Source organism: Arachis ipaensis, chromosome B6 (genome assembly GCF_059453495.1).
Source record: "Arachis ipaensis isolate K30076 ecotype BB chromosome B6, ASM5945349v1, whole genome shotgun sequence".
NCBI classification, from domain to species: domain Eukaryota; kingdom Viridiplantae; phylum Streptophyta; class Magnoliopsida; order Fabales; family Fabaceae; genus Arachis; species Arachis ipaensis.
The window spans coordinates 7852677-7879221 of record NC_142441.1 but is presented as its reverse complement, the minus strand read 5'-3'; the positions used below and the strand labels follow the sequence as shown (position 1 = coordinate 7879221).

The window sequence follows — 26545 nt, the reverse complement described above, 5'->3', positions numbered from 1 at the left end:
ACCTTTAGAAACCTAAGGGAAAGATTACTTAGGCTTTTATAAAAGCCTCACAAATAGCTCAAACAACAGATGAGTCATCCGAAAGCAAAAGGGAAGCTCGAAAAACATAGAAACCTTTTCAAAATAATTATAGCTACTCATGGAAAGTTGGTAAAAACCATCTAAAGGGGTGAACATCAGCAAACAATAACAAAATGAAAGAGTTATTAAATTCCTTTTTAAAGGACCAAAGTCATCAACAACACAAAACAAAAACATAATAAAAGTGTTCATAAGAGGACCCACAGGCCGGGCCTTAACCCATACATCAAACAGGACCAATTAAAAGATTCTGATCAGGAGCTGGAGAGGAACCAGGTATGGCTGAAGAAGTCAGAGGATTTTCCTTGACGGAAGAGGTCGGAGGGATTTCCTCGGTAGTAGCTGCTTCTGGCTGAGAGGAAAAACTCGGAATCACCTCCTCGGAAGCAACGACTTCTTGGGGAGGAGACTCAACCAAACGCTACCCAGCAGTCTTGAGCTCGGAGTCAGTGGGAGGGTGAGGTGGAAAAATGATTTCTCCATCGACTACAATCTTGTCGGGATGGAGGGAGGACAAGTCCAAGTCAGGGGCAAGAACCTATACTTGGTTCTTCAAAATTTCAAACACTTCTTCCGTCCCCTCAGCAACTAACTCATCCAAATCAATGTAATCCTCCGTAAGTTGCTCCATTTGTCTCTTCAGCTCCAAGTTCTCCCTAAAGACCCTGACATAGTTCTCTTTAGCCTTCTTCAATAACCCCTCGGCCAGAGCACAAGAAGCTGCAGAATCCCTCTCCCGGTCCCGAGCTTTGAAGAGCTTGGCCTCCAAGCTTATCTTTTCCTCCTCTAGCCCCTTCTCGGCCTCCCGAAGAGTGGCCACCTCGGCCTGAAGGGCCTCCAAAGAATGCTGAGTAGCATTCAACGAAGTCTTCTCTAACTCTTTAAGAAGGGTAAAGCACACCCTAGCAGTTCAAATCCCCCCCCCCCGGAATCAAGACTTTGAGATAATTTTTGATAGAAACATCGCCCATAGAAATAAAGCTATGAGGAAGGATGTGTTTCTCACAAAATTTCACCCCGTCAAATCCGATATCAGTGAGATTAAGGGCTCTAGATTCCGAGGTCTTTCTCTTTTTAGAGCTCGGCTCAGAAAATTGAGGAACTAGAGTAGTAAGAACTAGAAAGGAAGGAGGAAGAGGAGGAGGAAGAGGGCTTACCGGCTTGCTTTGAAAAGAGGTCCCCGAGTCAGACTTCGTCGGAGAGGAAGTATCCGACTTACTACTCTCCTGCAATTGAGCAGCTTGGGCACGGGCGTTCCTTTTTGTCTCTTGGACCTTTTGGTAAGCCTTGGAACCGCTTTTCATTTTCCCTACAAAAAGAATACTAAGCGTTAAAAAAAAATTCAGAAAAACAAATGAAGATACCTGAAAGCAATAAAAACTACCTAGCTCGGTATAGATATAACTCAGAGTCCCGAGAAGGAATTTTTTGGTATCGAGGTTTAGAGCCCGTCCCCAAGCCTCTCTGAAAAACTTGACTACTGCCTCCTCGACCTCATTCAAGTCTGTCAGATTATATTTCTCGACAGTGGCAGCTTCCATCCAGTACAAGGGGAAACGGGGATCGTTATTATCATTTAAAAAGAAAGGGTGGTGACCCTTAATCGTACGAACTTTAAAGAAGAAGTTTTTGAAATCATGGAATGCCTTATCAAAGATGGAAAAAATTTTTTGACCTTGGATGGCTGGGAAGGACACCCACTGCTACTTATTTTTATTTGAAGTAGCACTAAAAAGGCTTAGTAAGATGAAATAAAAAGAAAAATATCTTTAAATAAGTCGAAAAATCAAGCTCACGACTCACAAGCTGATAAATCTTCATAAAACCCTAAGAATTTGGGTGCAGTTGGGAAGGAGCAACTTTATAGTAAGATAAGACCTCAGTTTTGAAATCAGTAAAGGGGAAGGTCACCCCAAGTCGGGTGAAAAGGCAATCGTACATGAAGATAAACTGCGACTCTGAATTAACGACTCGGCCAAAACAAACCCTGTCTTCAGGGTCAGGGGCAACTAACTCGTATTTCACCTCATCATCCTTAGAGCTACAAAGCTTATGGTATTTTCGAAACTCATCTACAAAAACACTATCTACCATATGAACAACACAAAGAACTGAAGAGTCTACCCATCTCAACAGATCCTCAGAAACTCTCGAAGACATTTTTGAAATAGTTGGGCGAGACATTTAGAAAAGATATATCTACATTATGGAAAGAAAGGAGTTACTACCAATCAACAACAAAAAGAAACACCCTTTTTTACAGAACAAATCATTCGACAAACATGAAGAAGCACTTTCTTGAAAAAGCGAACAAATATGTTATAAACGATTATCGCAAGTACTGTTAAAAAATATTTCCACATACAAAGAAGATCATGGAAGCATTATAACAATATAAGTGACAAACACACCCGAAAAAAGTAAATAGGAAGGGCTTCACCAACAAACAGAGACCCACTATGCTTCAAAAAAGCAACAAAGAAACAGTGCATTAACAGGAAAGGGAAAGGTAACCTCTTCTCCCAGAAAGGTAGATAGCAGTGCGTGAAGACAACAAAAGAGTTTCCTCGAAAGCAAATCCGGCATTCTTCGAAATTCTTCAGAGGAAGAATCAGGCTTCAATACCGAAGGCTGGAACAACAAACATAAAGGAAGAATGAGAGAATTTCAACGTAGGTGAGTAAGCAGAAAGAATCGAAAAGAAAATGGTGCACTCAAAAACACAGAAGAAGAAGCAAAAAGAAGAGAGAGAAAGGGGAAAAAGCATTTTTAAAGACCTAAGGCTGTGTTTGTTTACAGAGACAGGACACTGAGACAAGGACACAGAGACACAAAATTGTGTTTGGCAGAGGAGACATGGACAGAGACAGTGTGTCCAGAGACACTGAATTAGTGTATTTTGTGTCCATCCTGACAGGAAGGACACGGAGACACTAACAAGGGACACAACTTATTTTTTATTTTTTCTTTCTTTATTTTTGTTAATTTTTCATAATTATATATTTTATTATTATATTTTTCATCTCAAATTTTTTGAATGAAAAAAATGAGAATAAATTGGATTTTCATAATTTGTTCTAGTTTATCACCAAACAGAATACAAGAACACAAAATTTTGTGTCTCTGTCCATCAGTGTCTTGTCATGTTTTGTTCTCAGTGTCTTGTCATGTCCTGTTCTCGAAAACAAACGCAGCCTAAGGGACAGAAACGTAAAAATTATCTCCCTCATTAATAACGTACACGGTTACAAATGTAACCACATCCCACGTGTCCAAAAGAAGAAGTCAAGAGGCGCAACGGTTCACATCCTAGAATCACGTCGATTTTTCGAACTGTAAATCACGTCGGTTTTCAAGCAGGGGCATAAGGGCATTGTTCATGTCTGGCCGAAAAACATATGTCTGGCCCAAAAACATAGGCCAGGCCCAAAAGACATCCATCGTATGACCGACCTTTTGAGAGGTTGGATAAGAGCGTTGCTTGATGACTCCCTCCTAGAGGAGTTATAACTAACTCCTAATATCTCTCACCTACTTCTAGAAAAGAGATCTCAACAACCCTAAGATAAAGGGACCGTTATCCATCATCAGAAGTGGAGCTACTCCAACGGTGGTTATTGGCACATCACCTATAAATACACTGACACCCCTCAAGTATACTTAAGTTCCAATACATTAAAACCTGCTAAGACCTTTGCTAACTTAAGCATCGGAGTATTTTGCAGGTACCACTCCCATCAAACGTAGAATAAGTCAGAATCCGCTCCATTGAGAATTTGGGCCTTACTTGCCAACCCCAAAACAATCTAATTTCAAGTAACACTCGAAACAATTAAAAAAAATTTAATATTAAATTAAAAAATCCGATAACGTATAGATTCTAAATTATTAAATTACCAAATCAAGTAACAACTAACAAGTGAAATCGACTTTGAAAAAAAAAAGTGAAATCTCATTCTCACTATTACAGTAAAAAAACAAAAGACAAAAAAAAAAATTTGTACCATTAGTAGGTTCAACTTCCTCCTTTTTTTTTCCCACCTGTTCATTAATTTTTAACAACCTAAAAAAAAAATCCTATTACGTGTATATTTTTTTATAAAAAATATTATTTTAATATTAATATTTTTAATAATCAAATACATAAATTGTTTATTTTATTAATTAAAAGATAATTTAAATATATAATTAATTAATAATTATTATATTCTTATATAAATATTAAAAATGTTTGGTATAAGAATAATATTTTTTAAAAAACAATAACTTTTAACAATCTGATAAAAAAAAAAAAACGTTGCAAAATGTCAAAATTGCCACGGACTCTATGAGCAATTAACTCCTTCAGGCATTACCTAGAAGGCTAGAACACACAGAAATAAAGAAAGCAAAGAGGACCCTAGGCAAGGGTATACTAGTAACTACTCACCGCAATACCATTAACTCGTATGACGTGGCAAACTACAAGTAATGCACTACACCTGGGGTTTGTAGAACCGGCCGCACTGGAATATACCACTCATTAAGTCGTAAGTGGTAACCGCTTTGCCACTGTTGAGAGTTAGATCCTTTCTCTCTCTATTAACCGATCGAAGAAGCAACAAGAGCGAGAAGAAAGCATAACGAAAACGAAAACGAAATCGAAACCGAAACGAACCCACACCACTCTCACATAGATCTCTTTCTCTCTAACAACACTTTCACCTTCTTACTCATCATCCATTAATGGCTTCTTGACCAGGTACTATCAATTTTCCCCTAAACTCTCACACTTTTCATTTCTTTTCTTTTTTTTTTCTTTTTGAAGAAAATATTGTTATTCTCTTCCTCAATTTCACTTTTAGCTATCTAGAATTTCAGGATTTTTTTTCCCGTTCTGAGAAACCCATCCCTTATTGAAAGTTGAGTCTGATTCATCACTTTGTTTAGGTTCTTCGTTTTCCCTGCAATTCTAGGGTTTAATTTGCGCCGTATATATACATGTAATATACGGTAGAATCTCATTCGGTCGAGAGCATGCCAATCAATTCTCCTTTTGATTCATAAGGTTTTGCTTTCGAATAGAATCAATTCTGATTTGAATTCGGTGCGATCTGTAGGAATCCGATCTTCTTCTTCTTCTTTATTTTTTTGTGCCTTAAAATTCCATATCTTCACGCAGAAATATCTGTTGTAAAGATTGTTTGGAGAAGCAATTGGATCATATGAGGTGTTCACTTGGTTGTATTGATTATCCAGCTGTCAATTCAGATGTGCAATTTTTGCGAGCTTGCTGTAATAAGGAAATTTCCCGCGGAGTCATTGAGGTTAGTTGTGCACGATCATGTTGATACCGTGTGCATTAACTTCATTCTTCGTGTTTATGTTTCGGGATTTTAATTTTGTGGTCTCCCAATCTAAACATATGCTATAGGTGCCTACACTTGAAAACCTTCTACCCTGCCATACAATTCTTGATCGAACTATTGATTTTATTTATTTCCTTTTTTTTTTTTCATTTAGAATAGTTAAGGTGGTGATTGAATTGTTTCTAAATGGATTGAAGTCATTGGAAGGGGAATTTATTTGCAGGTAGACCTGGTGAGTCCAAATTATTTGATGCGGGGGAGTACCGTTCTGCAGTTGCATAAGCTTGGCAGAGGTGGAGACGGGCCATCATGGCTGAACGAGAGGAGATTGAGCTTAAATTCCGCATATATGATGGAACTGATATAGCGCACAGGACTTACTTACCATCTACTACAGTTGCTACCCTTAAGCAAAGGCTAATTACCGAGTGGCCTCAAGGTGAGTCATCCTGAGGGGCATCTATGAGATAGATTTTGTTATTTTTGTACATGTGTTAATAATTTCTGTTGTTATTTTTGAACTATTGTTATTGAATGCTCTATTTAGATACCCTTCCAAAAAGAACTAATTCAAAGCAAGCATTAGATTCATCTTTCAGTGATTATCTGCAAATATGTGCTAGGCATTTTTATTGTTTCATGGTTTACAACAGTAACAGTGCTACAATCTCGCCATACTCATTATCTCTCATTAAGCATAAATTATATAAGCTAAAATATGTAATATTTTTCTTATTATTTTGTATTACTTCTCTAAATTACAGAAATGGATGCTGTTCTGCATGCATTTATTCTGTAGTTCACTAGTTTGTAGTCAAGTTTTATGTTTAACCAAAAAGGTTAATACAAAGTCCTGTCTTATGCATTATCCTTCTTAACAATGATAGATTCAACTTCCTTTTCCATGAATACTTTTTAAATGAGTATTGTCATCTCAGCTATTTGTTTATCCATACCTTTATTTGAATATTTTTGTCTACAGGCAAAACAGTTACACCAAAGTCAGTAAATGATGTAAAAATTATACATGCGGGCAAAGTTTTGGAAAACAACAAAACTCTTGCGGATTCCAGAATAACATTTGGTGACATCCCTGGTGGTGCTATTACCATGCATGTTGTAGTGCAACCTCCATTAGTTAAAAAGAAATCAGGTTTGTTCAATCCAACGTTTTGTTCTTTTTCTGAACCATCTAGGTTGCATGGACTGGCTTATACCTGTGAGATATCAGCTCTTGTATCCTAGTAGTTGATAGTAAACTGTGAACAATGGAAAGAGTTAAAAAAAAAAAACAAAGAAAATCTGTTACAGATAACTCGTGTGCATCCAGCAAGTACCTTAACCAAATACATACCAGCATGGGTGCCGCAAAAATTTGGCAATTTTAATTTTTCATTAGTTGATTTTAAGCTATATAGTTTATACTTTATAATCTATCTCTTATCCTGTTCCAACTTCCGTCCATCTGTTTCTGTATGGCATTTCACTTTCTTTCCCACTCCTACTTTTATAACAGGATGGAGATGTAAATGATGTAGAATAGAGACTGTTAAGACACAAATGATTTTAAAGTAGTTCTTGTGATGGCATGGAAAATGTTCTTTCCAACAACTTGAACAGATCGTGATCAGTAATGGTGAATGTAGTATTATGGTATTGGTCTGTTACTGAGTCTAGTCTGGTAAATAATCACAATTATGACAGTGCATCTTTAAAAAAACATGCATAAAATAATAAGATAGAACACTCTGGCTGCAACTGTTCCAACTTAGTGGAATAAGGTTAATTATCTTTTGTCTGATGTCATCTGTTTGTCCTTCATATGTATCAATGTAGCTATTAATATTATGTTGCTCTGAAAGATATGATGCTTTTGGCAAGTTAAAGATACTTATTTATTTATTACTAAATTACACTCACACGATACGCTCTTCCCCCCTTGGCTATCTACTTATCTTGCAGAAAAGAACCAGGAGAACAAGCAAAAGATGAATTCATGTGCATGCACCATCCTTTAGTTAGGAGGCATACCTTGCGGCTGCCCCTGAAGATAAGGTTGCGTTTTTCCTATTTTTATCTCAGCCTCTCCGGTTGTTGAATTGGCAGTGCGCTATCAAGTGGCATTGCCTTCTGACATGTTTGGATTTATCAAATCTTTGTTGCTTGCTTTTTTTTATGTTCAATTCATTACTAGCCATTGTCTTTGGAGTGAAATCAGATATTATCATTGCAAAATTCTGACCTCAACGACCACAATAAGAGTGTTATATTGGAGGACATAAAGCCTTGGCCACGAGTCCATATTAGGCCACTTCGTAGCATTTGATGAATATATGTTGTTTGGAAATGTATAATTTGACATTTTATACGCTATAAATATCCAGATATTGAAGCACCAACTTACATTTCAGTCCTAATCTTTATCTTTATTTATGGAAGCAATTTCTAAATTGTAACGTGTAGACTACTTTGATATTGAATAGTATAGGTTTAATTTACAACCAAATTGATTTAATTATGACATTATGTAGACTATGGATGTAAAAAATTGCCATATAATAAGGCAGGTCATCACTATCAGTAACCTTGCTTGTCAAAGCGTACCGTATATAAGAATTCCCCAAAAACCTATTACTATCGCTGGGGACATTAAATAAAAATCTTAACTATTATTTGGGGTTAATAATTTTTCGATGGGAAAGTATAGGGAATCAATGGAATATTTGTACAATGTGTACAATGGAGGTTTAGGGAATATTAGAGATATAACCATTAGTGTTACTTTTTTCCATCAGCGTAAGCTTTTGGGATGAGTGGTATCATGACATGATATCAGAGTTTTAGATCCGAAATGTTAAGAGTTTGATCATTGGTGAACTCTAAAATTAGTTTAAAGATGTTGATTTTGTAACTCATATAGTCTATTGTACATATTGTATAAATATTTCATTGGCTACATTATAACTTGGTCAGAGAGTCCTGTTAGGGAGCCAAATATTCCATTGGCTCTTCATACTTTTTTAATTTGTAAATAGCAACGATATATTAGATCTCAATTTTTTTTTAAAAATATTTTTTATATTAAAATATAACCTGAGAATGAATACATATTTTGATTAAAAAAATAATTGAAGCTTAAAATATAAAAGCAAACACAAGATAAAAAACGGAAAAGGGAAAGGGGGAAGAAGGGAAAAGAAAGAAAAGAGTATGGTGCTCAAGTTTTCGGTCTCTCTTTGGAAGTGAAAACAGAGAGACGAGATGTGTATAACTTGTTTGGTCATAATATTTCTCAACCTATCTTTGGTACTAATACTAGTATTTTTTATGTTCAGTAATGCTACAAAAATTTATTAACATAGTAAACAATTTTGTAAAACATAGCATAAAAAATTTTGTAATAACACAAATTATTGATATAGCACACAAATTTTTGTTGTATTTTGTTTGTTGGGTGAATAAATGTTTTAGGTATGTAGTCCTTTAAAAATTTGTGCTACACATCAAGAATTGTGTATTATGTATCAAATTTTGTGGTGTACACTAAAATTTATATGTTGTATGTATTTCATTGATATAGTAAACAAATTTTTGTATATAACATAAATTTATCAATATAGTATAAAAAATTTTACATATAACACAAATTTTTGTTAGCGAATATATTTTGTTAGTTGAGTGAGCCAATATTTTAAGTATATAATCTTTGAAAATTTATGTGTTACACATTAAAATTTGTGTACTATATATTAAAATTTTTGTATTGTATACCAAATTGTATATACCGTGCATATTTCATTAATATAGTATATACATTTTTGTATATAAGACAAATTTTTATATCATGTGCGTATTTTCTTATGAACTTGTTTTAGTAAAAGACTAAAGGTTTTTTTTTCCAAATAACTTGTTTTTGTTTGTATTGTATGAAAAAAAAATAATTGTCATGTGGTAGAAATTTTTTTCTTAAGAAAAAATTAATGGTTAATCTAATTCATTGTCTCGTGCCAAAATTGTAAAAATAATCATACTATTGGTGTTTTTAAATTTGAAGTCCTATCTATTGAAGAAAAGTTTGTTAAGGTAAATAATTATTTTTTGGGTTAAGTATTTTATTTGTCTTCAGTATTTTTTATTAAAATCAAAATCGTTTCTGATCCTTTTTTTTATTAATATTATCATCAACGTTATAAAATGTTATAAAATAATTCTTTATCTAATTTTAGGACCAAAATATTTTTTATTATCATCTCTCCTCCATCACTTCCACCACATCCATTGACACCTACATTGCCAGCGAGAAGAAGGTGTCACTGGCAAGAAAGTGCGCCACGACAGTAGCGGCAACCCGCAGCAGCGGCAATCCAACAACAGCAACCCCTCCTTCTGTTCGTATCCTCTCTCTCTCTCTCTCTCTCTCTCTCTCTCTCTGTTGAACCACAACAACCCTTCCCTCTCTCTGTTCGCGTTGGTTCACTCTCTCTCTTTTTTTCCATCTTTCTCTGATGAACCAGCGGTGATGGCGACCTAATAACAACAGCGACCCAACCCTCTTCCTTTGTTCGCAATGCTTTTCTCTCTCTAATGAACCAGTGACAACAACAAATGGAACTGTGGTAATGTAGATGGCAATGAATGTGATGAAAGTGGTGGGAAGGTAAACAGTTGAGTGAGGAAGGTGAAGGGGATGATGATGATAAAGGGTGTTTTGGTTCAAGAATTAGAAAAAAGATGATTTTATAACTTTTTGTAACGTTGATAATGATATTAATAAAAAAAAGTCGAGAACGATTTTGATTTTAACCCAAAACGTATTGATGAATTTAAATAAAATATATAATAATCAAATCAGACAGTCTGATTTGATTTTTGCAAAATAAAAAAATTAAATATATATAAAAATCGAACGGTCTGATTAGCTATGTCAAAATTCAAATTCTTCCTCCCATACAAATCGAACCGTCCGATTAGTGGGCTTAATTATTTTAACAAAGAAATTGAATAGTACGATTTTTTCGGAACATATCCAAAAAAATGAACCTGATTCAAGAACTCTTAATGTAATTCTTCACAATTTTTTTTGGTCATATACACACGCATATTGTCAGAAATTAATTTGTAAATGGATAAAAAAAAATGGTAAAATGCTGAAAAGTGGATGCATGGTGTGTTATCAAGGTTGTCAAACTCGCGAGTCTAGGTAAACTCGTGGAGCTGACCTAGACTCGACTTGTAAACTCGACTCGTAGACTCGTACGAGTTTACCTGTTATAAATTTTTTATAAAAAATATATATATCATGTATAATATATATATTTACTCAAATATAGACACTCAAACTTAACAATTTTAACATAAAAAAATATAATAAATTAACATAATACTACAATTATAACAAGTACTCTAGATCACACATTCAAATCCTTCACAAATCACAAATATGCATCTAGTTCAACATAAAACACACAATCACACAATCAAAACTTCATATAACACAACCAAAAAAAAAAAAAAAAATAACAAAGTAACAATTAAATGTTCTAATAAAGTAAAAGACTAAAACTGAAATCCTCCAACATCTTCATCTTCTATGGCATCAACATCATCACCTTCACCATCTTCATAAGACATTTTGTATTTTTGTCCCTAATCAACATTCAGATTCAGTTGCAAAGTTATCAAAATTGATAAAATGAATAAATGATAAATAACAAATTCAGATTTCAGGATTCAATTGCCAAGTTATCCACTAGTCCACTATCAAAGTTGATAAATTCATAACCAACACAGCAACACTAACAAGTAACAACTACAAATTACAAGAAGCAACTATTAAAAACAAACTAAACTAACCCTAACATTTCAGAGTTTCAATATTTCAGTTTCAGATATTCAAATTCTTCAACAAAAAATAACTAATTAAGTAACTAACAGTCTAAGTATCTAACACTAATTAAACTATTCAAGCATCAGTTTAATTTTTGATACATTATTAACTTATTAAAGCATGTTTAATTTTTTTCCATCAAATTTCAATAACCAATTTCATCATTCATCACACCAGATGACCAAAATTTAAACTAAAAAAAATTAAACTATTAATATCAGAAGTTAGAATCAAAATGGCAGAACCGATGGAAGCTTAGGCAGAACCAAAATTATTGATATTTAAATTTGGGAAAAAAATTACCTTGGAGAAGGAAGCTCAGGCAGAACCAAAGAAGTGCAGAACAGAGGGCGAGGAACGCAGACCAAAGGTGAGGAACGATGGGAAGAACAGAAGTGCTGTGAAGCGTCAAAGAACCTTCAGCGTCGCCGTCAGCCTTCAGCTTCACCGACGAAGTGAGGATTGAGGAGTGGACATGAACGACGGTGGCAGCGCTGCACCACGAGGAAGAAGATGGCGTGGGATCCGTCCAGCCTCCGGTGTGGTGGTGCAGACAACGGTGGATGGCGGCACGATGGGCTTGGAGAAGAGAGTGAGAGCTTGGAGTCTTGGAGAAGAGAGTGTTTCTCTGTTCTGTGTGTTAGCGTGGTTTGGCCGTTTGGGATTAGGGTTTCCTTACATGAACGAAGCCCTTTCCCTTTTTCTTTTCTTTTTTGGTCCAAAACGACGCCGTTTTGGCGAAAATGGGCTCCCAAATCAAACTCGCTGACTCGCCCTCAAACTCACGAGTTTGACCGATTCTGTCCGAGTCTACCCGAGTCTACCCAGAAATGAGTTTGTGTCCGAGTTAACTCGATTCTACTACCTAAACTCGTACGAGTTTACGAGTTAATTCGCGAGTTTGACAACCATGTGTGTTATGCATAAATGTGGAGTTGGCATTGTCAGAGACCACAAAACGCATATTACATTTTTGGCTGGGACGAAGACCAAGAAAGTGTAGCATGATGCAAACACAGCCTGCGTTTGGCAGGCCAGGGCAACCAAGTGACGAAATGTGGCCCTGTGTCCCCTGCATGCAGACAGGAGCAGTTGTTGACCAGTATTGGAGAAGGCAAAATGCAGGTTGCATTTGTCAGCCATGCAGGACAAAGCGCCGGTTGCGTTTGGCAGCTACTCTAGGGTGGTAAATCTGTTTATAAAAGCCAAAACCAAAACGTAGATAGGGGAAGTAGTGGTGAACCAAGAGTGAAATGAGAGTAAAAAAATAAGAGTGAAAAAATTGAAGAAGCAAAGGTGAAGAAGCAAGTGTGGGAGAAGAAGAAGTATACGGTGAAAAAAGAAAAAATGGTTCGTAATTTTACTAAACCTAAATAACACATTATTGAATATATGGATCATCTTCGATGAGTAAGAAATTTTTTTTTTAATTTTATGATTAGTAAATAAATATATTTATTTTTATGTTACGTATTTGTATTGTTATTTTCGTTGTTATTATTATTATTATTATTATTATTATTATTATTATTATTATTATTATTAGTACTAAGATCAAGTCTCGAGGAAAAAAAATGTTATGATGATTACTATATTGTTAATTTTGTAAATACTGTAGAGAACAATAATAATAAATTATTATTATTATTATTATTATTATTATTATTATTATTATTTTCTAATAATAAATAATAATCGTGTCTATGGTGCACGTGTGTTTGTCATTGTATCTTATGATTTTTCAATTTCTTTTGAATCAAGTTAGTTCGGATAAGTCAATCACAACCTGCACCATAATCCTTGTATTTCGCAGAGAATGTCTGCGGCTCAAACTCATACACGGTGTAATCAACTTCTCTAGAGATAGTGTAGCTTTTGATTCCAGATATCACCGATTCTCTTGAACCAAATTCCATTCCGACACTAAATTCACAATCTTCCATCGCAGCGTTGTCTTCACCTACAACATGCACACCACCATCAGTCAAACAAGGCAAATAAAATAAACAGTGTAGGTAACTTGAATTAATAATCATAACATACCCATATTCGCATACTCAGGAAATTTCGGGGCATGCATGGCTTCGAGATCTAGAACCGCAAAAAAAATGGAACACCAAACGGGTGCTGGCTTACAATCGCATCCGCTTCATTTTGCACCATTGGATTGCCTGCCAAGTCTCTATCATCGTTTTCGTCATTGACTTCATAGTTGGCTTCGAACTCCTCTTCACTGTCATTATTATCTTCCTCCCAATCTATATCCCCGAGTTCATCAACATTGACCTCCTCGCCAACCGCGCCCAACCCCGACTGCTGTTCGAACTCAACGCATAGCTTTATCATCGGCACTAGGGGTGCACAAACCTGGCCCGGCCCGAAGGTCCGGCCCGGTCCCGAACACTTTAGGGGCTAATTTGGTGTGATTTCATCGGGTTTAAGGGCCAGGTAAGGGTCTCAAAAATAGACCCGGTCATTATTTCGGGTCGGGTCCGGGCCATAGCTCGGGTCACCCGAAATCGGCCCGGTGGCCCGGTCATCATACACAATTAATATTTTGTATTATTAGTGATGGATCATGACTATTCTTATGTGGAATTTAAGTATTTTAAACCTTAATATTTTATTTTATTAGTCAGTATAAGACTATAAGTTAATGTTTTATGTTTAGAATGCATAAGACTTTAGACTAATGCATAATATTGTGTTATTTGTATTGATTTAAATATTTGGTATTATTAGACAATATTAGTATTGATTGTGGTTTTGCTTTAGTATTGGTTGTGATTATGCTTTAATTTTAAAGAAGGGTTGGTTCTTGTTATATTTTTCTAAGTGAATTTTACCATGTTAAATAATAGTTGGAGTCTTGAAAATTTGGATATTTTTACATGCTAGCTTACAAGAAGGTATCAACATAATGTAATGTTAACGGCCCGGTTTTCACCCGGTATAATTGTGGCCCGAAAGTGTATTAGTTTCATCGGGTCTAGGGTCGGGTTCGGGTCTAATAAATAGACCCGATGTATATTTCGGGTCGAGTCTGGATCACATCAAACTCGGCTTCACCCGACCCATGTGCACCCCTAATCGGCACGTAAAATCGGGTTTGTTGATAAATACATAACATCTGTTGCATACTGGCATCGTCAGTGATGGGCATTATTTGAAAGTGTATCAGCCCACCAAATACTTGTATAGGATTCCTGTATAAAATATTACTCCCCATTTTCGAAATGTGGCTTTGAATGTTATTACAAAGCCCATTTTGCAATTCTATAAAACTCATGGTACATGGAATAATAAATGACAACGGACATTCACAAACAAAAGTCGCTCCTTCATGTGTGTTTGGTATAACCTCATCATTATAATACACTCGCAAATTTGCAATATTTTCCATAACTTCAACCTCACTTAATCCAACTTTTTTAAAAAATCTAACTGCAAAAAAAACTAAGAACTACGACATATGTGTAAGAAAAAAGAATAGGATGAGTAGAAGTAGAGTGAAGCAAGTTGAACGAGTCTTGCTTCGTATTTATAAGCAGGACTCTTGATTAAAATATTTTTTTATAAAACGTAGCCTATGTTTTACATCTTTTAAAAAAAAGCTGACACCAAATACAAAACGCAAGCTGCATTTTGTTATTTCAAAAAAAAAATATGCCCACCATTAAACATAGACTGCATTTGGACTAAAATAAAATAAAAAAATTGAAAACCTTGCAAAAAAAAAAAAAAACGCGGGCTGCGTTTGTTTAGTTTCGTGAGCAAAAAAAAAAAATTAAAGACAAAAGTAAAGCGTAAGTTACGTTTTACTGCTCACACCATAGTAAAAAATATTTTGTCCACATATCCATTTTATTGATCAACACCAATTTTTTTTTTCCATAACAAAAAATCAGCCACATATTGTAGACTTTTTTCTATCGCAAATCAATTATTGCTAGAAATTGAGGCTCATTTTTTGGCAAATGGAGAAGTTCATGGAGTAACACCATGAAATGGAGGCATAGCAAAATATTGCACTGCTATGGGTCAGTGACAAAACGTAACTTACGTTTTGTGTTTATTTATTTTTTTTGAATTTTAAAATATACCAAACGTAGCTTATGTTTTGGTTTTTCTTTTTTTTTTTTTCAATACTAAACGCAAGTTGCGTTTTACTATGTTAGAAAAAGAAAAAAAATTTTGAAGCCCACAAAACGCAGGTTGCGTTTTGTTAGGGTCAGAAAATTTTTATTGGAAGCCCCAAAACGCAGGTTGCGTTTTGTACACAAAATAATATTTAAATCCACAAGTTTGCCTATAAATATGAAGTCCGGTGATGTTCATCTTCATCTTCACTTCTCCTCTTATTTTTTCTTGCATAAAGTCCTTAGAGAGGTGTTTTTTTGGAAGATAACTGTGTCAAAAAAATAGAGTTAGTTAAGGCTGAAGTTATGGAAGGTGTTGCAAACTTGCAAGTATATTATAACGGTGAGGTTGTAACAAACACACATGAAGGAGTCACTTTTGTTTGTGAATGTCCATTGTCATTTGCCATTCCATGTACCATGGGTTTTGTCGAGTTGCAAAATGGTCTTTGTAATAACATTCAAAGTCACATTTTGAAAATGGTGAGCAATCTTTTATACAGAAGTCCTGTGCAAGTATTTGGTGGCTTAATACAGTTTCAAATAATGCCCATCACTGACGATGCCAGTATGCAGCAGATGTTGTATATTTATCAACAAACCCGATCTCACGTGCCGATGATAGAGCTGTACGTTGAGTTTGAACAGCAGCCGGGGATGAGTATGGTCGACGACGAGATCAATGTTGATGAGCTCGGGGATATAGATTGGGAAGAAGATAATAATGACAGTGAAGACGAATTCTAGAGGAGTTGATTACACTGTGTATGAGTCTGAGCCGCAGACATTCTATGCGAAATGCAAGGGGTATGGTGCAGGGTGTGACTGGCTTATCCGAGCTAGCTTGATTCGAAAAAAAGCTTGTTGGGAGATCAGGAGATACAATGGCACGCAACCTTCCTGTGACTGCACTTGTCCGGTCAACTTTCTATCGGTTGAATGAGTTGTTCACTCGGAAGAGTACCGAAGCTCATGAGCGTCTTCGCAACGGATTCACGTATTCAGAATTCGCAACGAAGAGAGTTGAAGAAAGCTTCCGACGTGCAGGAAACATTGTGGTCAACCGGTTCGACAGGCGCAATGAGATGTTTGAGGTTCGCGAAATGCAAGATGGTACTATTTACACTGTTAACCTTGCGCAACGACACTGCGACTGTGGCCATTTCCAGGTCGAGCGACTTCCATGTCGCCACGTGCTTGCATGTTGCGCCAACCAGCGTCTTGATTGGCAAGTGTACGTGCACAATGTGTACAAGATGTCTGAAATTTGTAAGGTGTACAGAGACGAGTTTGTTCCAATGGGTGACCCATCTACGTGGGATAGATACGAAGGAGCAAAGGTGATCGCCAACTGGACATTGAGGCGCGCGACGAAAGGAAGACCGAAGTCAACCCGCTACTTGAATGAGATGGACTCGCGTGATATGCGTGGTCCTTGCCGGTGCACTATATGTGGACGCGAGGGACATAGCCGCAGCCGATGTCCTCAGCGTGCAGGTCCAAGCTCCGCTGGAGGTCATTAGTGGTTTAGCTTTTCAATATAACTTTGTTATTACCTACTTCAAAATTATATGCTACCTTTTTTTGTAACCTCGTCATTTACTTTAACCTAGTTAACAATTTATAATAAATAAAACTTTTAACCTCGTTATTTAATTTTTTAGTGAATAAACATTTCGAGCCAAACAGAGTTATACGAGAACAAAGCTAAATATGTCAGAATAATAATACTGAACAGAAGTTTCTAAATATAAGATACGACACTAAATACAAATCTGAATACAACACTGAATACAAGATCAACTGCAACAGACTACTTCCTCGGCGCCTTCTTCGAATACAAGGATGGGGTGTATTTGTCCGGAGGCACAGTCTGTGTCCGTAGGTTATACGGATAACCCTGAGACACACCGGCATCCAGCCCACTACCAACGTCAGGACCACCAAAATCTGTCACGCTCGCACCACCAGTGTCATACAAACCGGAGCCACTCATCCCCGGAGCACTCGCTCCACCAACATCATACCAGTGCTGCAAGTCGTATCCCAAGTCTCCCTCTTCCTCTTGCGGGTACTCATTCAAATCAAACAACTGAATAAAAACATTAGTTACCAAGAGGCCTATTAGAAAAATTAACTGAATAAAAACATTGGACATTAATGGTTACAACTTACATCGTCAACTCCCATGTCGTCGAGTCATCGCCTAAAATGCGCAGTAGGCCTCCGGATATATCGTGTATGTCGGCGCCAATGGCTCCACCTAACATAAAAAAACAATAACAATATTAATAAGAATAACAAATTAATAATAATAATAATAACAATAATAATAACAACAACAACAATAACAATAAAAAACAATACCTTCGCGCAAGTGGAATACCGACGTCACCGAGCTGATCGCGGGGTATAGGTGCCAGGAGCGGCATACGCTCCCACGCCCAAACAAAAAGCAGTATCAGTGGGCCGTCCATCTCTTTACAGTTGTATCGTGAAGCACGACACAACGAGCTGTATAAGTGCGCCAAACTGGCTGCCCCCAACTGTATTCTGAAATCCGGTGGAAATCTCGAAGTAGCGGTAGAAACTTCGAATTCAATGAAGTGGTCGACTTATCCGGAAACACTACTGTTCCGAGCACGCATAAAATGTGCGCCCGGACGTACCGTTCAACAGACTCCTGAGTGTCACAAGGCTCAGTGTCTCTGCACCTTCGGACCCATGCGAGATTAACCTTCTCTAACACGTGATCTTCTGGACTGGGCTCCCGACCAAAACAGGCAATGCAGTTCTCCACCAAAAACTGGTGACTGCTATCTGATCTACCGGTAACAGCCTCCCCATTAATCGGGAGACCAAGAATATAGCTCACATCTTCCAACGTCACTGTCACTTCACCGACCGGAAGATGAAACGTGTGAGTCTCCGGCCTCCAGCGTTCCACCAAGGCACTCAGTAGTGCAGCATGACCTCTCATTTCGCCTACTCGCGAAACATGTTGAAACCCAGTTAATGCTAGTGCCTCTGCCGCTACCTCGTTAAAAGTATCTGGCGAATCGAGTTTTCTGGGCAACAAATTCCTGATAGCCTGCAATAAATAAAATAATAATTATTAAATTCTAAATAATAATCATAAATTATTAAAAAAATAATAAATATTTATTTACTATTAGAAAATAATAATAATTATTATACAATATTCTATTATGGGCAACATTATTAATAATAATAATAATAATAATACGGTAATTAAATAGTATTGTTACTACTATTATTATCTTAAAAAATAATTATTATAATAACAGTAACAACATAATAATAATAATAATAATAATAATAATAATAATAATAATAATAATAATAATAATTATCTCATGACTACCGTATGATAAAACACAACTATTTTTCATATAATAGACATGATAATAATAATAATGCCGGTATGATAAAACACAACTACTATTCATAATAATAATAATAATAATAATAAATAATTTATAAGTTAAATATATCACTACAGAATATAAAAATAAAAATATTTATTTATCATAAACTTAAATAAAAATTACTCACCAATTGAAGATGATTCAAATATTTAATAATGTGTTCTTGTGGTAAAGTAAAATTACGAACCATTTTTCTTTTTTTACTAAATAAAATCCCAAACCTTCACTAATTCTTCCTCTTCACAAACTCACTCCCTTTCACCCTTAACCCCACCATTTTACTCTCAAAACTCACTCACAGCATGTAATATGAAAGGGAAGCATGTAACATGAAAGGGAAACATGTAACACAAAAGGGAAGCGGCCTGCGTTTTGATTTTTATAGGCAGGCTTCACCACCACTCTTCTTCACACGTGTCACACATGCAGCTGAGGAGACTGCCAAACGCAGGTTGTGTTTTGCTGTGCACCTGCCAAACGCATCTTATGTTTTGGAGGTTCGAGGTGTTGGCATGCAAAGAGCACAGAGACACGTTTTGAAATTGGGTTCTCCTCCCATGCTAAACGCAAGCTGCGTTTTGCAGAGCATGCAGTTTTTTTTAAATCATCTCGGTCAAAACGTAACCTGCTTTTTGCAGGTTACTGAATTCACCAGTTCCACATCTGTAGATTACTCACCATGATACAATATTACTGCACATCACGTTTTTTACTTCCATAAATAAATTAATTTCTGAGAAATTGAACCTTGTGTGACTATTTAATATAAGGCAAACAATTACAAAGATACTTGTTAACAAGTTGAGACCTTCTTGAATGTGATTGTTGGACCAATTCAAGGGAGTTTTATTCCTGACAGAGTTACTACTACACACAACATCATAATAGTTCAAGACAATACTAGTACTTTTTATGTTTTTCATAAAAATTAGAGCGGATCAAAGTTTTGGCCCCCGCCGTCTCCGATTCGGTGGCGCCCATTGTTTTCCACGCAGCGGAGCCACTCCATTCAGTTCATAAATGGCAGAGTTCTCTTCCGCATCAACTCTTCCAACTCCACCTGAATCTCAAACTAGACTACACTTTGGGAAATTGCAGCACGGGTATTCTTCTTCTTCTTCTTCTTCCTCTTCTTCTTCTTCTTCTTCTTCTTCTTAACACATAAATTGCATTGAATGCTTTACCCTAGGTGCGAACACTACAAGAGACGTTGCAAAATTCGAGCTCCATGCTGCAACCAGATCTTCTCTTGCCGTCACTGCCACAACGACGCCATGGTCCGTTCCCTCTCTCTCTCTCTCTCTCTCTCTCTCTCTCTCTCTCTCTCTCAATCTTCGGGTTTTTGTTTTTGTTTTTTTTTTGTTTTTGCGATTCAGGGTTCACTTAGCGATCCCAAGGAGCGTCATGAACTTGTCAGGCGCGATGTTAAGCAAGTAATAGAACTGCGTAATTGAGCATTTTGTTCTGTTTGAGATGCTTTAGGATGTAACTAATTATGAATGTTTCTGTAATACTAATTTCAGGTTATATGTTCTATCTGTGATACTGAGCAAGAGGTATAATTTCGTGTCCTCTGTTTTCTTTTATTTGAAAATTGTTCATTCTGTTTATAAGTTATAACCTCATTACCTGTGGCATCGATTATTCTCAGGCTGCCAAGGTCTGTGCTAACTGTGGCGTCAACATGGGAGAATATTATTGTGAAATTTGCAAATTTTATGATGATATTGTAAGTTTTTTTTTTATTCCAATTAGTTATCTCGTGTGATGGAGTATAACTCCCTTTCTTAATATCTAATGCTTTTTCATTGCTGCAGACAGAGAAAGGACAGTTCCATTGCGACGAATGCGGGATTTGTAGGTTAGAATCGTGTATTGATGAATTATTTAATTATGAGTCTGACTGAAGATACTGTATGAGTTGTTCTTCTCTCAAACATTGAGCTTTCTGTTTATATCAGATCTTCTTAATTCTTAATTTCAGGGTTGGTGGTCGTGATAATTTCTTCCACTGTCCGACGTGTGGTATGTTCTCTTGTGAAGGTTTTTTGTGGAGTATTTCATTTATTTTGTTTCCTCCTGTGTTAGCATTTGTATTGCAGTTCTTGGTGATCTGACTTAGCATGAATTTCCTCAACATGTTTTATGAATATTGTATGAAATTCAGGCTCTTGCTATTCAGTGAGCTTGCAAGGCAACCACCCGTGTGTGGAGAACTCAATGAAGAGTTTCTGTCCTGTCTGTTATGAGGTTTGTCTTTGGCTATCTCGATTGCCAATTTTGCTTAGAAGTTAGAATCGTTGCTCAAAATTTTGACGGTAGTGCTTTATGCTGCTAGTATCTGTTTGATTCAATAAAAGGCACCACAATTATGACTTGTGGACACACAATGCATATGGATTGCTTTGATGAAATGGCAGAGCAAAATCAGTTAAGTTACTTCCTAGCCTTTTCTTGTATCAGATTCCTTTTGAGATAAGCAATTGTTTTTGATTGATAAGCTGGCCTTTGATTATATCAATCAGGTATCGCTGTCCTATATGCTCAAAGACAATTTTTGATATGTCTCGGAACTGGGAACATTTAGATCAAGAGGTATGTTCAACTTCCTATCAAATTTTTGTAGACGAAAATTGTTGGTCACTACACATGGTTCTGATATCCTGGGATTAGCGGAATAGGACAAGATGAAGGAGGGTATGGAGGTTTTGTTGTGTAGTAGGCATAACATGTCATAAATTCACCGTTCCAAGCTACACCTATTTTTTGCTATATCCAAATCTCAGATAAACGAATGCCTCTAAGGCTCTAACTAATGCATGTCATACCAACATGGTGTAAAATGTGTTACTAAGTGGAATCTTTTAAGGAACTTGGTAGAGATATATTGGCTTATGTAGTGTAGCCGAATTTAACAATCCTATAATACACTAAATCTTTTGGTAAAAAAATCTCAGCTAGTTAATGCCTCTTTAGTAATAAACTAATAAACCTTGTGATTGTGACTCTGGTGGTTATCTCTTGCATTTAGCTTGACTGATTGACTCTGATCTCTCCTTGGTTCATTTTGATCGAAAGTTTGCAATCCAATTCATCCAATCCACCAGTTTTGTCACCTGGAAACTACCATAAAGAGCCAAGAAACATTCCTTCAACTTACAAGCTAGAAATCTTTTTTTTTTAGATTTTAATTTTATTCTTTGTTCTTCTACAGTTGAAAACATACATCAATTCTCTGTCTCAACAAGAGATACCTTTCATGAGTTCTTTTACCACCAACATGTACTATCATATGATGACATTTAATTAAATGCTCAATAAATTAATTAAATGTCAATGTCATTTTATTCTACTGTAGTGTTTGTGAACATTGTAGATTTAAACTGCTAAGCAACAACTTTGCTTTCTGATTTTGTTATAATTTAGTTTGATTTGTTAGGTTAGAAGATTCTAATTTCTGAATTCTGATATATGGATGCTGCTCCATATGATCATGTTTTATGAGTTTATTTTTGCTTCTTGCTACAGATAATTGATGATCAAATTCTGGGTTTCTTTGCCAATTTCCTTGGCATCTTCATCTTTGTACTGGTGATAGCCTATCTTTTTGTTATGGCTGATCCAATGTATGAAGGGAATTAGGGTACTGTGTGGTTGTATTTTTCATGTTGTAGACTTAGCTATTACTGCTATTTTTCACTGCTAGTACTCTGAATTTCACTACATTGTTGTACTTTTTGTGCTCATTGTTTTTTATTCAATGAAGGAATAGATGAATTGAATTAATTCAATTAATTACTGCTAGTACTCTGAATTGTTGTACTTTTAATGCTCATTGTTTTTAATTCAATTGAATATCTCTTATTGGTTTAGTTGATTCAATGTTTTTTTTTTGTTTTTTGTGACTATCTTAATGAGTTCAATAGTGACATCATGACTATTGAATGATAAATTGTTAATAATTGATGAAATTAAAGTTTTTGTTACATTTTGGTTGATGTAGTTCTTTAGATTTGGAAGACATTTTAAATTCAATATATGATGTGTTTACATACATGTCTTTCCTTAACATTGTTATATTTGCATAGCCAGATTGAAGCTGTTCCCATGCCTGAGGAATATAATTTTGAGGTAGTTACTTCACTGTCTGATTCTCTTTAGGCTAGTCATTAAAAAAAAAAAAAAACACATTGCTCAACAAATTTATCCAGTTAGCTTTCACATAATATCTTACTCAGTTCAGTTCCAGATAATTTGGTGAGAATATTTGTTATAACTTGTTTACGGCACCGTTTCTACCTGGATTTAAAACCCTTGGTATTTGTGTATCATCAAGCATGGAAGTGCGTTGATAGTATTCTTTTCAGTTATGCATGATTCATCATAAAAGATGAAGAATATTATTTCTCACTAAACATGGTTCTGATATATTGGGATTAGCGGAATAGGTCAAGATGAAGGAGGGTATGGAGGTTTTGTTATGAAACTTAGTAGACATAACATGTCATAAACATTGTAGGAAAATTCACCGTTCTAAGCTACACCTATTTTTTGCTATATCCAAATATCAGATAAATGAATACCTCTAAGGCTCTAACTAATGCATGTCATACCAACGTGCTGTAAAATGTGTTACTAAGTGGAATCTTTTAAGGAACTTAGTAGAGATATATTGGCTTATACAGTGTAGCCGAATTCAACAATCCTATAATACACTAAATCTTTTGTAAAAAAAAATCTCAGCTAGTTAATGCCTCTTTAGTAATAAGCTAATAATACAAGTCATATCACTATATCAGCCTGTTTTACAAAGGGTTACTGCTATAGTGCTATTTGTAGGTGGGGAATGCATATTTCTTTACATTCTCATCATATAATAATAATACCTTCTTCTAAAAAAAAATTGATAGTTGTTTACCAAACTCGGTATGCTTTTATGAAAAATATAAATACTAGGTTGCTGGGGTGTTTTGCAGGTTTCTATTCTGTGCAATGATTGTAACAATACAAGCAGGGTTTCCTTTCACCTATTTGGTCACAAATGCAGAAACTGTAGTTCGTATAACACCCGCAGAATTTCAGCACCAGAAAGCTAGTAATGATGCTGGTGAGTGGTGATAGTGAAGTAAAATCATGAATTCTCCCAAAATTTCTCTTTCACCTTTTCCATTTTGTTTTTGGACATGCCACTGTTTCATTTAAGAAATCATCTTGATTTTGTTTATTATTGGCATATTCTGTGGATGAGGTCCATTGTGGATGGCTGTTATATATACACCCTTTATTTTTTTTTCTCTCATTGCCTAATTCTTCCGGTGAAGTGGAAAGAGAAAATCATTATGTAATTAATAATTTGGATAAGAAAGATGGGACACCCAAATTATAGTACTTTTCTAAACTGATGACACTGGAATTGCCAAAAAGAAATGGTCAAGGATAGTTCAATTTCTCTGGTGCTAGATTAGGTGGGTTCACCTAGATTTCTTATAGATGCCGCTATGTAATGAAATAATGAAGTTAAAGGGAAAGAAAAGAAATTGGAACATGATTAAGCATTCTAATTGACTTGTAATTTGTAACACGATTATTACTACTAAAGATGGAAAAGTGGGAAATTGCTATTTCAATCGGACTAGTGATTACGTGGGAAATACGCAAGGCTTATGTATGTATATATAAGTGCTAGAAAAGTGTAAGATTGGGATAAGACATTTATGATACAATGGACCAGAAAAATTAATCACTTTGTCAATTTGGTAATATTAAATCCTTGACTCCCAGTTGTCTCGGACCCCTTCCTAGGTGTTCTTTTTTGGGAGGTGTCCCCTCCTCGGTGTTATTGTGGCCATTTTTTCATTGTTACAAGTGGGTATGTGAATCTTATCAGATTCATATATTGTACGCAGTAGAAGGCTAGAAGCATGTCTTGTTCGATTACCACAAGAAGGGGCTATGTCATGTTCTATTCCAACTGAAATAGATAGCTGACGATAACAAGAGCAACTATAATTTAATTGTCACGTTTTTGAACCATGACTACGTTGCAAATCAATATTCAATCCAGAGTGTGAAGTGTGAAGTGTAAATGTGGATAGAAGTGGGTCCTATCAACTTTGCTGAGGAAGAGAGGACAAATTTCATCTTAATGAGTGTCTACGGTGGCCTGGTCATAAAATATTTATGAGTATGAGGATTTAGCCACTGCAGTGACATTGTGGTTGATGGGTCAGAAAAAAGAAGGAAGAGGAAGGAGGGGGGCCCATAATATTTTTCCAGCAAGTTCGGTTGAAAAGGCCCTTGGCCCACAGTCATCAAATATCCATGCCAATTGCCATGCTACCCTTCTCTCTGAAAACGATATCTCCCACCCTTTCCGTGGTTATCTTTAATCTCTTTTTGGTAGTTGCCAACTTGCCATTCCAAATAGAAACAGTTTAACTTAACAAAAAGTTATAAACATTTTAAATTATCAAACAAAATTATTATTTTTATGATTCTAAGTTTTTCTCTTTATTTACTTTTGTTTTATAATTTTACCTATTTTTTAAAAAAGATTTTTAAGAGCTTTAGTGCAACATGCCAATAGGAAGTTGTAATAAAACCCTTTATTTTCGATTAATAAATGTGTTGGAGGCTATCTTCATTCCTCTTATAGGCAAAATTCACCTATTTGAATTACATGGAAGCAAGGTAAAAGAACTGTTAGAAAATCACAGAATTTTATAGAATTTAGAAAATTAATAAATTTTATAGACAATTTATTTTCTGTATGAATGCATACTTAATAGTCCGTGTCTATCATTTTGTTGGGCATTGCTATAAGCCTATAATGCTGAAATTACTGTCTCTTGTAATTGAGTTTTTTTTCTAAAGAAATTCATTTCTTCCAATAAAAGAAAATAATAATTACAAGTTATATTGTAATGATGTATTATCTAGATGTTGGAAATCAGTCGTACAGTTTTCACGAGGAAAAGGTGAACTATAATAATTTTTATGGAAAAAAAATGTTACGTTTACCCTCTTACCCTTTTTTTAAAAAAAATATCAATTAACCATTCAAAAAACTAAGTCCAAAAAATAGGTTAGAAAGCAAGTAATCATCTTCAAAAGAAAAGCCACCAAATCCTTTTGAAGTAACTTTCAACTTTTTCTTTATAGTTTGTTGGTTTTCTAATTGCGGATAAGAGATACATTTCAGTCCAATTTAGGGATATAATCTCAAGATAGCGCATCCAAGGATTAAGTAAAATTCACCTAATAAGCCAAAAGATTAAAAAGAAAAAAAAATTAAAAAGTTCAGAAGATATAATTTATTCAATGAAAACTTATAAGTATTTAAGAATATATTCTGTGGCATTAATTAAATACATATTATTAGAGATATTTAACCATGATAATAGTAATATTATAAAAATATGCATAAGATTTTAACAACATGATACTGATTGAGGCGTAATTTTATATTATATTCATATTCATATTAATAATATCAGTGTGTATAAATACATAATAACCTATGAAAGGATATTTTCTTCTCAAATAAAAAATATATTGTTTTTTATTTGAAATTTGATACTAAATCATTAGAGAATGTATTAACATTATGGGTAATGTATTAATATTTCAATACCCATATAT

General features: G+C 35.3%; 3 protein-coding genes and 1 pseudogene across 9 annotated transcripts; 2 read left to right on the top strand and 2 right to left on the bottom strand.

The window, feature by feature from the left end:
- The first annotated feature begins 4574 nt into the window (after positions 1-4574).
- Positions 4575-7839, top strand: LOC107645597 (membrane-anchored ubiquitin-fold protein 3). 4 transcript variants are annotated; one of them, XM_016349650.3, is made up of 5 exons: positions 4575-4822; positions 5243-5387; positions 5653-5868; positions 6412-6582; positions 7392-7839. In XM_016349650.3, exons 3-5 carry the CDS (start codon positions 5739-5741, stop codon positions 7445-7447), a joined length of 357 nt encoding a protein of 118 aa, XP_016205136.1. In that variant the 5' UTR covers positions 4575-4822; positions 5243-5387; positions 5653-5738; the 3' UTR covers positions 7448-7839. The 4 variants fall into 4 exon arrangements, with proteins under 4 accessions (XP_016205136.1, XP_016205137.1, XP_016205138.1 ...); XM_016349652.3 differs by having other exon boundaries at positions 4594-4822; positions 5320-5387; XM_021103840.2 differs by having other exon boundaries at positions 4624-4822; positions 5627-5868.
- A 9815-nt stretch (positions 7840-17654) lies between these two features.
- On the bottom strand, positions 17655-19181 carry LOC148554529 (serine/threonine-protein phosphatase 7 long form homolog). The gene is made up of 4 exons (XM_088490362.1): positions 19167-19181; positions 18125-18546; positions 17823-18008; positions 17655-17718 (listed from the first exon to the last, which is right to left on the bottom strand). The coding sequence occupies exons 1-4, from the start codon at positions 19179-19181 to the stop codon at positions 17655-17657; spliced, it is 687 nt and encodes a 228-aa protein (XP_088346488.1).
- Positions 19182-19654: 473 nt separating this feature from the next.
- On the top strand, positions 19655-24198 carry LOC107645596 (E3 ubiquitin-protein ligase MIEL1). Of its 4 annotated transcripts, none has more exons than XM_016349648.3 (12): positions 19655-20007; positions 20094-20181; positions 20281-20337; positions 20428-20460; positions 20556-20633; positions 20722-20765; positions 20889-20929; positions 21072-21154; positions 21243-21334; positions 21430-21499; positions 22997-23035; positions 23881-24198. In XM_016349648.3, exons 1-12 carry the CDS (start codon positions 19925-19927, stop codon positions 23998-24000), a joined length of 828 nt encoding a protein of 275 aa, XP_016205134.1. In that variant the 5' UTR covers positions 19655-19924; the 3' UTR covers positions 24001-24198. The 4 variants fall into 4 exon arrangements, 3 of the variants coding, with proteins under 3 accessions (XP_016205134.1, XP_020959498.1, XP_020959497.1); XR_015886090.1 differs by having other exon boundaries at positions 19708-20007; positions 22433-23035; XM_021103839.2 differs by having other exon boundaries at positions 19708-20007; positions 22993-23035.
- LOC148554528 (B-box zinc finger protein 18 pseudogene) lies at positions 21888-22196 on the bottom strand (annotated as a pseudogene).
- Positions 24199-26545: the final 2347 nt, after the last annotated feature.

Bases quoted from the DNA above. Each gene is read 5' to 3' on its own strand.
- LOC107645597 (XM_016349650.3), top strand. From the start codon at position 5,739: ATGGCTGAACGAGAGGAGATTGAGCTTAAATTCCGCATATATGATGGA. The intron at 5,869-6,411 runs GTGAGTCATCCT...TTTTGTCTACAG, and splicing joins AATTACCGAGTGGCCTCAAG to GCAAAACAGTTACACCAAAG. The intron at 6,583-7,391 runs GTTTGTTCAATC...CTTATCTTGCAG, and splicing joins ATTAGTTAAAAAGAAATCAG to AAAAGAACCAGGAGAACAAG.
- LOC148554529 (XM_088490362.1), bottom strand. The intron at 18,009-18,124 runs GTACGTCCGGGC...ACCGGATTTCAG, and splicing joins ACTCAGGAGTCTGTTGAACG to AATACAGTTGGGGGCAGCCA. The intron at 17,719-17,822 runs GTATTGTTTTTT...TTTTTATGTTAG, and splicing joins GGTATTCCACTTGCGCGAAG to GTGGAGCCATTGGCGCCGAC.
- LOC107645596 (XM_016349648.3), top strand. From the start codon at position 19,925: ATGGCAGAGTTCTCTTCCGCATCAACTCTTCCAACTCCACCTGAATCT. The intron at 21,155-21,242 runs GTTTGTCTTTGG...TTATGCTGCTAG, and splicing joins TCTGTCCTGTCTGTTATGAG to TATCTGTTTGATTCAATAAA. The intron at 23,036-23,880 runs GTAGTTACTTCA...GGTGTTTTGCAG, and splicing joins CTGAGGAATATAATTTTGAG to GTTTCTATTCTGTGCAATGA.